Source organism: Physcomitrium patens, chromosome 25 (genome assembly GCF_059467195.1).
Source record: "Physcomitrium patens ecotype Gransden chromosome 25, ASM5946719v1, whole genome shotgun sequence".
Taxonomy (NCBI): domain Eukaryota; kingdom Viridiplantae; phylum Streptophyta; class Bryopsida; order Funariales; family Funariaceae; genus Physcomitrium; species Physcomitrium patens.
The window spans coordinates 16,386,270-16,396,686 of NC_143434.1; the positions used below are offsets into that span (position 1 = coordinate 16,386,270).

At 39.2% G+C, this 10,417-nt stretch overlaps 1 protein-coding gene across 3 annotated transcripts; it reads left to right on the forward strand.

Annotated features, from left to right (window-relative positions):
• Nucleotides 1–1,475: 1,475 nt before the first annotated feature.
• LOC112277618 (oleoyl-acyl carrier protein thioesterase 2, chloroplastic) lies at nt 1,476–4,537 on the forward strand. 3 transcript variants are annotated; one of them, XR_002968431.3, is made up of 7 exons: nt 1,476–2,286; nt 2,575–2,708; nt 2,838–2,951; nt 3,103–3,198; nt 3,372–3,462; nt 3,649–3,752; nt 3,894–4,537. XR_002968431.3 is itself a non-coding variant. In XM_024510166.3 (7 exons), the coding sequence occupies exons 1-7, from the start codon at nt 1,825–1,827 to the stop codon at nt 4,224–4,226; spliced, it is 1,299 nt and encodes a 432-aa protein (XP_024365934.1). In that variant the 5' UTR covers nt 1,476–1,824; the 3' UTR covers nt 4,227–4,537. The 3 variants fall into 3 exon arrangements, 2 of the variants coding, with proteins under 2 accessions (XP_024365934.1, XP_090103659.1); XM_024510166.3 differs by having other exon boundaries at nt 3,684–3,752; XM_090247533.1 differs by lacking the exon at nt 3,649–3,752 and having other exon boundaries at nt 3,372–3,607.
• Nucleotides 4,538–10,417: the final 5,880 nt, after the last annotated feature.

Consider the following 10,417-nt stretch of genomic DNA (forward strand, 5'->3'; position numbering starts at 1 on the left):
AGTAGGTACCAAATCCACACCCAAACTTCAAACAACCATATTTATCTCATTACAACCCAAAATCATACATTTTTTCTATCCAAATTCTAGTCCAAAATACAAGCTTTTTAAATTCAACCTCCAAACTTCAAATAAATTGTCTTGTCTCATGTTCATAAATTTAAAGATTTTTTTTTTTAAGTAATAGAAAATAATACATTCCTAAGAATAGATACATTTTGGTAATTCATTGCAATCAAAAATAATTTGACTTGCAATATCTAACTTCACTCTTCATATTATAAAAAAAATTTGAAAGATTGCACATTTTTTTGCTTGTGTTCATCAGATATGAACAATAGAATTGAACAATTTGAATGATATTTAGATATTAAAAATCATATTGATGAGATGTGCTCAACAAAGTCGTGCCAAAATCTACATGGCAAATGCACCTAGATTTGCTATTATCATAAAAATGAGGGGTAGATTTTCTATTATCAAGAATAAATTGATATTCTTGATATTTTAGCATATTTGAGGGATACATATATGATATTTTTCCAACATGAAAATTGTGCTACAACAATCACATGTAAAATATACATGTATTGTTGAAAACATATACTACCAATATGTAGAGAAATCTCCATGAGTTTGAGAATAGTTCTAAATAATATCATATCTGATTTGTAACCTAATATTACTAACAGTACCTCCAATTTAATAATAAAAATTTAAACAAAATTCACACCTACTGAAATTTGAAGAACATTGCATTCACTTCAAATAAAACGAGAATCAAACAAAAGTAAAGTGAAAACTATTCTCAACTGTTTAAAAAACAAATAAACAGTTCATGCACAAAAAAAGAAAACCAAACAGACAGATTATTTATTCAATTGTTTATTTTTGAAAACTGATGTTATTATGAGCACATTCATTTCGTGCCGGAAAATTTTCCACTGACTGGCTGCCTCCGTGCGACTCCCCCCCCCCCCCCCCCCCGCTCAAGCCACCAATTCAAAACTTCGGCTTCATAACTGGAAGACTGATAGAGAAGGAAAATAAATAAATAAATAAATAATAACCTGATGCACTCGGAACAACAAAATAAATAATTGGAGTTTTCTCCATGGGATTTTCCTTCTTTCATTTTTTTCTTTCATGTATATATATATACATAATAATGTATATAATACATATGTATATGTATATGTATGTGTATGTATATATACATATATGTATGTATGTATATATATATATGTATATATATATATGTATATATATATATATATATATGTATATATATATAAGTCTTTCATGCATATATATATATATATAGATATAAGTTTTTATTTTTCTTTCTGGGTTTTTGATATTGTTTTTGTATTTTGTGTTTTTTTATCGCCCAATCTTGGGTGTGGAGGAGGGATGGCAGCAGCGAGAGCGAGGAGGGGAGGGACGTCGTGGAGACAGACACTCACAGTGCTTCATGAATCACTCGCACTCACACAATCACTGGCACTCACCCTTCCCCTCGACGTCTCCGCGCCTCGGAAGTCACGCCAGGCCTCTTTTCTTTCCTCCCTTTCCCGCATCCTCCTCCTGCTCCTCCTCGTCGTCCCCTGGCTGGCCCAGGTTTGGGGTCTCGCTGTCTTCTTCCGCCAAGACGAGATCCCCCCCCCCGCATTGATTGCAGAATTCTGACGCATATTCACGAAGTCGGAGTTGGAATCTGCACACTCGGTTCTTTTTCTTCAACCTTTGGCCGATGCAGAGTTCTGGGTTTTGTGTGTGTCAGTGGTGCCATTAGGTCCAGCATTGCGTGGCGTGGTCCATGTAATGACGATGGTTCGGGGAGCTTTGGTGGCTGCTGCTGCTGCAGCCAGCCAGGGATTGTGGATCGACAAGGTTGGGGGCAATGGTGGATTGAGAGCATGGCGAGGAGGGGCGGTTTTAAGAGGCGATGGCAGGGAGGTTTCGAAGCGGGTGACTGTGATCCGGAAAGGGAAGGAGAGGGGCGGGGTGGTTGTGATGATCGCGGAGCGGCAGTTGGAGAGAGGGGGAAACATGAGCTCGACAGGTGCATCGGCGTCGGTTCTGGAAGAGAGATTTGTGGTTGATGAGCCTAATCGGAATGTGGACAACTTTAGGGAGAACTTTCAGCAGGAACCATGCTTGGCGCCATTGAAATCAGGGAGGCTTATTAACAATCTGCTATACAGAGAGAAGTTCGTGATTCGGTGTTACGAGGTTGGGACAAATCGCACTGCTTCTATGGAGACGATGGCCAATCTCTTGCAGGTGTGTGTGTGTGTGTGTTTATATAAGTATACACACATATAGCTCCTCTTAATACCTTGTTAGGCGGGACTTTGTCTCTACAGACATTGCAACGTGTGCCAGAATATCAAATCTTCCTTTAGAAGGAATGGTGCATTGTGACCACAGAGTCGGCTTCCTTATTGTTTTGTATGAAGAAATTGAACTTTTGGTTCTGGAACTATTAACCTGCTCGTCACTTCACATTCCCCGTTAATCTGGAGGCTATGATATCACGACGGTTCTTATTGTTGGATGTGATCCATGCAGGAAGTGGCATGCAATCATGCGCAGAGCGTGGGATTTTCAACAGACGGATTTGCCACTACTCCTATTATGAGACAGAAGCACCTCATTTGGGTTACTACGCGCATGCACATTCAAATGAAGGAGTACCCTGTCTGGTAAGCAATCGTCTTTTATTCTTATTTTTAATTGTCTCTCTCCTCCCCTTTTTCGTATAGGTAGCTCACTTTAGAAGGAAATCAGATGTTTTATCCCTGAAGGGCTCTGTGGCTCTCAATGTTATGCAGGGGTGATATTGTTGAAATCGACACGTGGTATCAAGGAGAAGGTCGGATTGAAACTCGTCGGGATTGGATCATAAGGAGTGACAAAACGGGCGAAGTGATAGGAAGGGCTACAAGGTAATGGTTTCTTATGTGTATCGTGTCTCGGGGACCTGTCTATCTATATTCGAAACTTCTGACTTGGATTTTCAAGAAACATGCGCATGCTGTCAGTGTGTCCTGATCAGGCGGGTGTTCTTTTTTTTTTTTTTCTTGTGCATGGATGCAGCACATGGGTAATGATGAACATGGACACTAGGAGATTGTCAAGAATTCCTGATGATGTGAGGCAAGAGTACATGCCTTACGTGCCGATTCCACCAAGGTACCATTCTTGCCTATCATCTGCCATGCCCATCTTATGATGCCAATCACGAACTACTTCTCTCGTCTGATGATGAACTTTGGGTTTTGGAATTAATAACCTGCTCGTGCATTGTGTTGGGCTTCATTTCTAATCTGAATGATAAACGACCCATGATGTCCGTTGTCCTCCAGATGGGCGTTTGATCCGAAGGAAGAGAATAACAGCAGCACCAAGAAAATCGGGAGACCGGATATAGCCCAGTTTGGGCGCTCCAATTTAATGGTGTGTATCTCATTGTCCCGTTTTCAGAGAGTACCTTCGATCCAATTCGTTGAACATCATGTTAACAAACACTTTCATATGGAGTTAGAGAACTTTACGAAGTCCTTCGACCACTTCGTGCCGCAATTCTTGTTAACTCTTTGAGGTGTGTACTAATCTGTTAGCGAGTGGTGATGAATGTAAAAGATCCAGCATTAATTTTTTGTCGTTCCTCGCGGCAGCCAAGAAGGAACGACTTGGACATGAATGAACATGTGAATAATGTTACTTACGTATGTTGGATGCTTGAGGTGCGTTTAAGTTTCCTTACTGCTCCTTAAGCCTCTAATAGGAATTCCAATTTGGAACCATGCGCTCAGCACGTTGTTTCGGTTGCTTATCAAGGAACTCTGTTTAGTGGCTCATTAACATCGAATAAATTTGCCATGCAGGCGATCCCACCAGAAGTTTCGAACAATTATGAATTAACACAGATCACACTGGACTACAAGTGTGAATGCAAGGCAGATAATGTCGTTGAATCCCTAGCGACACCTGAAAACACAGAGACCGCTGAAGCCGTGTCCTTGCTTTTGGAACCCAAGTACGCAACTGTCGCTAGTCACGGAACATATCCATCGGCTGGGAGCAATGGCAAGTATTCGGCGGCGCCCAAGCATTCCACTCTGCTTTTCTTGCACGTTTTAAGGTTAACAAAAGTAGGGAGAGAAATTAATCGTGGTAGGACAGAATGGAGAATTAAGCATAGCCCACAAGAAAGCTAGTGAAACATCTACAAAGAAGCGGGAGGTCGGCACATGTATTGTATATCTGTACATATTGTCTAGTCAATCTGGAGAGAGCAGTTTTACCTGCAACCCAAAATTTTCCTGGTCGGGCCAATCGGTGAGTAGTGAGGGTCAAAACCGAGCAGAACGCCTTGCCTGAACAATACATCTCTACTGCAGCGAAAGAAGTGTATTCGAAGTTGGTCTCATGTGGGAACAGTTTTTCTACATACCTTCGTGCGTTCCTATGTTTTAATACAATCTACTCATCTAATATCCCAATTGTGACTACCTGAACCTTTCACGCACTTCAATGCACTGTTACTAACACATGCGTACTTAAATATACTGGATTTCCGTGAAAGCTTGATCTAGATACGTAATGAATGAACTGGTTGATTACTGCCGATTTTCCTTCCATGGCCTGGTGGACTGTATGTTGAAAATCACCTTCCATTTAAGCTCTCATGAGACGTATACCCTCGTAGCGAAGCATGCTTGTTGGTTGTCAGAGGATTTCGAGGTAGACCTTTCTCTTCATTTACAAGGATATCTTGGCTCCTGCTCAGTACTGCAGCAAAGATCAACTAAGCTGTGAGTTTGCTACCAGTGGGTTGATGATTGAGGCATCATGATAGACAGGCTTTAAATCTTTGTAGGAGAATTGCTTGCTTGATTACTTGCACACTTGCAACTCTTCTAGACTCTTATTTCATTTTCATATCCTCTGATGTTTGACTCTCTAGCCTATGCCATAGTAAACGAGCATATATGGGATCTGATAAATGCAGTCCCCAGAGATATTATGTTGAGCCCCTCTTAGCATGCCTCCAACACCCTGGCACCATCACCACCACCACCACCACCATGATGATGATGATGCAAGCAGAGCTATGGCTACCACCTTCCTGCCAATTGAGTGTGGCTGCCATTCTCCACCACATGGCGCCCTCCATTCATCACCACTTAACTCTCTGACCTAGTCAATCAGTGTGTGTATGTGCTCCCAGCTCTCAGCCAGCTTGCCAGAGTGCTTATCTTATGCAAAAGCTAAGCATTCTTGTAAACATTGCCAGATTCCTGCAATTCTTGCTGAAATTTAGGGTTTGCATTCCAATCCTAAACAATGTGAGTGAACCCCTCTTTATTTCATTCATATTCTGTGCATTTTTTATTTTTATTTTTTTTGTGTATTTTGTTTGCTATGTTTATGATTTCCCCCCCTCCATGGTGGTGATGTATTGCTTTGAAGATAAGGACATGGGGACTGTGAAAGTGATGGAATGCACATTCTTGGCCCAGCTGAGAGGGAGAGGCTCATGGCAACTCAAGTGGGGCAGTAAAGGATCTGGTGAGAGTTTGACCCAATTACAGAGTCGAAGTAAATGAGTACACCAACTTGGGGACAATTGTTGGGGTTCAAGTTTTTTTCTAACTTGAGGACAAGTTGTTGCTGCTGCTGCTGCAGGGCAGCTTGAATGTTAGACAAGAGAAATTTTTTGTTGGAAAAATCCTGCTTGTGGTGATTTGTGTAGCTGCTGCTGTTGGATGGTCTGTTTCATCTCATTGTAGATGAGTTGCATGGCAAAGCAATTTTCCACACAATTGCAAGCTCCTGTATTCTCTTTAATGGCAGAGCAGCAGTTCATATCCACATATACTTCTCACAAAATTCAATATATAAATACATGAAGAAAAGGTCCTCATGCACATGTTGGATGTCTGGAGGACACAGTCTAATCTGGCTATTTTTTCTTCTTCTTCTTTACTCTAACAGAATGACATTCATATCAAGTATATATATATATATATATATATAGGAATGTGATTTTGTGGTACTGAATTTGTTGAGACAAAGTGAGAATTTAAGTTTTTTTAATATATATATATATATATATATATTTATATAGGGTATTGCTAATACCATTTCAGTTTTTATTATTGCCACCACAACCCCCATTCATCACATGCCACCTTTGTTCAATACCTTTCAAACCACTTGATTGAATGTAAAAAAATGTGATTGGAATAATAATAAAAAGAAAAATTAAGAAATATGTGATAGTGAATTGTGGTGGTAAAAGCCAAAAGTGTGATGAAATTAGCATTCTATATATAGATACTATTTGATGAATTCTCAAAATTTGTTGAACAAAAGTAGTCCTCCTGCTGTTACACATGCGGAAAAGCTATGGGTGACCTTTTATGAAACCCAGGGTGGGAAGAATAAAAAAAATAAGTGATAAGGTGATCTGAAAGGGCAAATAAATAAATAAATAAATAAATGACAAAAAAGGACAGAAAAAAAGGGGCATTTAATGGCCAAGTGGCAAGCAGACCAACATAAGAGTCCAGATGGGCCTATGAATGATTATTTGCCAGCGTGGCTGCAGCGTCCTGTGGGGCCACCAATAATTGAGATGCTACACATCCACCTTTCATTGTGTGTGTATATATATATGTATATATATTTTTGTGTGTGTGTGTGTGTGTATGTTTATGCATAGTTAGAAAAATACCCACTGAGGTTGTAACAGAATGATTTCTTTTTTTACTTTTTTATTTGCTGTTCATTATTTGAGTAGTATGAGGTTACCTTTTGGGAATGGCAGATTTTCATGAATAGTTTTGTTATTGGTGGTGGTGGATAAGATGCCATAAGCCCTGGAGGTGTTGAATTTGTCCATGAGGAAAAATAATTGATCATAATTGAGAGTCTGCATATTTCCTGAATTTGGGGGTAATCCATTTTGTGTTTGTTAGATGGATTGCTTGTTTGACTAAAGATCATTGGAATGGGTCACCGACAGCCATGTTGCTTGTGACTTGAGGAACCCAGCTCTCAGGAAATAGAACACCACTAATGCCCTCCCACTTTACAACTGCATGGGTATTGTCCATAATTCAATATAATAATTTAAAAGCAAAATGAAACAATTTAAAAAACAAAAAAAAAAAACAAAAAAAAACTACAGTAACAACTGCCTGTGTGTCAGACTAGCAATTTGACCACAAAGTCAAGCATGAATTCCCACAAGGTGGATTCTGTTGCAAAGATGCTCCCCATTCTGTGCTTACATTAAAATGACTGTTTTAAATTACAATTGTTTGTACTGGTGCTGTAGATATGATAAACACATGGTAATGTAAAAAAAGCTGTTCTAAACGAGTTCCATGTAAGTAGAAATAGATATATAAAGAACTGTTCTGAACTGTTCAAAAGCTGCACCAACCATCATGAAAGGTTGTGTTATTCTTACATGTGTCTGCATGACCTACACTAATGCCACATATTCAGCACCAAATTGGGAAGGAAAAAAAAAAAAAAAAAAAAAAAAGAAAAGAAGGAACTGCTGGCATTTGAAAAGACCAGGTTCACATGAAGGCACTTGGAATCCAATTCCTGCATACACAAGACATCTTCATGTTCAATGCCATAAGACTGAAGCTTGAGAGCCCCCAAATTTAGAGTTTATCTTGCTACTGAACATGGAGCACAAACCCATGCAAGGAAGAAAAAGGCATCACCAGCTTCTGTTTTTCTTGCTAATCTGCCACCAGGTTTTTCATTAAGCTGAGTGTAATAAGAAGAAGCTTAAGTGAACATTGAAACAGTGGGTGCCAGTTCTGAGGCACTGAGACTGAGTCAGAACTTGTGACATCTGAGAGACAAACTGACTCTTTCTCTCTCTCACTCTTCCTTTCTGTTTCTGTACAGCTTCTCAAGTCTTCCATTGCATGAGTTGTCAAAACCCATTATTCTTCCCTGACAAGTATGTAAATTTCTAGAGCTTTTCAAGTATTGAAGAGGAGAAGAAGTTAGGGGTCTGTGTTTAAAGCAAAGCAATCTATCTTGTCCTTCATGTGCAGCTTAGTGTGAAATAAGGTATGCATCAATTCATGGTAGAATCAGCACCTAGTTGCAAATCCTCCAAATTTGAAAAACTTTAAACTTCAATATCTGGGAAGAATGAACACTTCAAAATGTATCATTAAGTTGCCTTGAGTTGTATGTGCACAACAGCTATTGCAATTACTGCAAACCAGATACTTTGAAATTTCACAATTATTGCAATTTAAAGTTGTAGTACCAAGTGCATTGCTGTAATGATCATAATATCATAATCAAATAGATTTAAAAATCAGGCAATCAAATTTATTTAAAAATTAAAAATAAATTGTACTTTCCTGAGAGTATAAATGCAAAGTATTAACATTATAAAAGAAGTTAAATGAATCATTTGAATTATAAATGGAAGTTTGCACCTTTCATGCAGCCATGAACGTAGTGATCAGCCCTTTTTTTATGGCTTTGACTGCTCCTGTTGTCTTTCACTCCTTGTTATGGATATTGGGGCCATCTATTTCTTGTATTCACAAATTAATGACTGCACATTAAACAGTAAAGTTAAAATAAAATCTGTACAGTAACTAGTGTGTATGCATAAACAAATGTATCATGTATTATTTTCAAATTGGTCGATTTAACGTCTCATCAAAGACTTCACAATAGGTTTACAATTGAAAAAAAAAAAAAAAAAAAAAAAAAAACCTAAAATGAAGAAGAAAGCAGGAATTAAACGAATAAATTAATTAAATATGTTCTCGAGCCTGCAGCAGCAATAGTGAAAAACGGGTTAATAAGGCTGGAAATTTGGTGATCATTTCTCAGAAGATGAGAGGATGTCATGGGGTTTTTTTAATATATATTGTTATATTCTTTCTAATAAAGCAGGGAGTGTACTACTAGAATAGAGTGAAGAAGGGTTGGCGCATGCTCTCGTGGCTTCCAGGTCTGGATGGCAATTACATCCTGCTGCCATCAACTCTTCACCACCTACCCACCATCTCCTATTCTGCACAGTTTTATAATAAGACTTCCAAACAATACAATGTTTTTTTTTTCTCAATTCTGCCCAAGTTTGGATCAGAAGGACACAATAACTGTATAAACTTTAACTTAAAGAACAACACATGTTTCAATGTCTTTTTTATTCCCAGTTTGCTAAAGGATGAGAAAGTCGTCCAAACAAGATGATCCAAGGGCATAATCTTTCGGCAAATGGGCAGTGTGGCTTTTGACAGTCTTTGGATGACAACTTCACTTTGGAAGGAATCCTCCCTTCTGGTACCACAGCCAAACGCTGCTTCAAAGAGTGATTTGGTTGTTCAACTTCAGCTCTGACAATAGAGAAGTATTTCTACTCCATTGACAACCTTCATACAGCTGTTTTCGCACCACAAAAAAGTCCACATTTCGTGTACTGTTGTGGAGATTATGTATGCTGGCACTTCATAGAGATTCCATTGACTATTCAGATCGAGATAGTCTAAGAACAAATTGGGAAAGGTGATCACACTAAGAGCAGTAGACGGTCTTGCATATACATATCCATCTGCATCTCCGAATCAGCTTCACGAGTTCTACTGCAAGCAGATCATGGAGATGCGTACGTCGCTGTTGGTGCAAAATTTACGTACCTGCTGGACTCGTTTCGAAGGAAGTGGAGCCTAAAAAGACCTTGATATCAATGCGATGAAGGAGATGAAAGGAGCTGAAAGCAATTTCTAGGGTCGAATTGTTGGGACCTTAGAAAAGATGCATGACAACCTTCTAATCAACGAGAAATCGGGCCAAAAAAATACTGCAACCAGTCCGTGGATAGTAATGTTTTTACGTCTTAGTCTATGAATTTAGGCCTTACAGGGAGTCGAACACATCCCTATCTTCCCTACTTAAGTTGATACACGTAAGAGCAAGTTTGTATCCAATTTCCAGTAGATTGCCATTGTGGACCCGAACAATCTCATACGCGCTGCATGCAAGTGTAAAGCTAATTCGAGGTAAGTCACATGGTAGGTCCAGCCACTGAAATTCATCAACGTGAGCTGTTATGTCATACAGTGTCACTGACAAGCTCCGATGACATTTGCTGCAGCGATGTCCCCTGTAATGAGGCAGGTTGGGAGACAAAGAATCCCGTGTACCTTATCACAACGTTAAACAAGAGCAACTCAAAGCTACAGCTGCAACGCCTCAGGCAAACGATGCAGTACACCGCTCAAGAATGCAAGAGCAATCAATAACCATTTCGCAAGTACACTGCAACCCTCCAAGTTACTAGAAGAGAAGAGATCAGACGTCCTACAGGAATGCGGAGATACACACAAATGAGGGTACACGCAAA

Bases quoted from the DNA above. Each gene is read 5' to 3' on its own strand.
- LOC112277618 (XM_024510166.3), top strand. From the start codon at position 1,825: ATGACGATGGTTCGGGGAGCTTTGGTGGCTGCTGCTGCTGCAGCCAGC. The intron at 2,287-2,574 runs GTGTGTGTGTGT...TGATCCATGCAG, and splicing joins CGATGGCCAATCTCTTGCAG to GAAGTGGCATGCAATCATGC. The intron at 3,463-3,683 runs GTGTGTATCTCA...TCCTCGCGGCAG, and splicing joins TTGGGCGCTCCAATTTAATG to CCAAGAAGGAACGACTTGGA.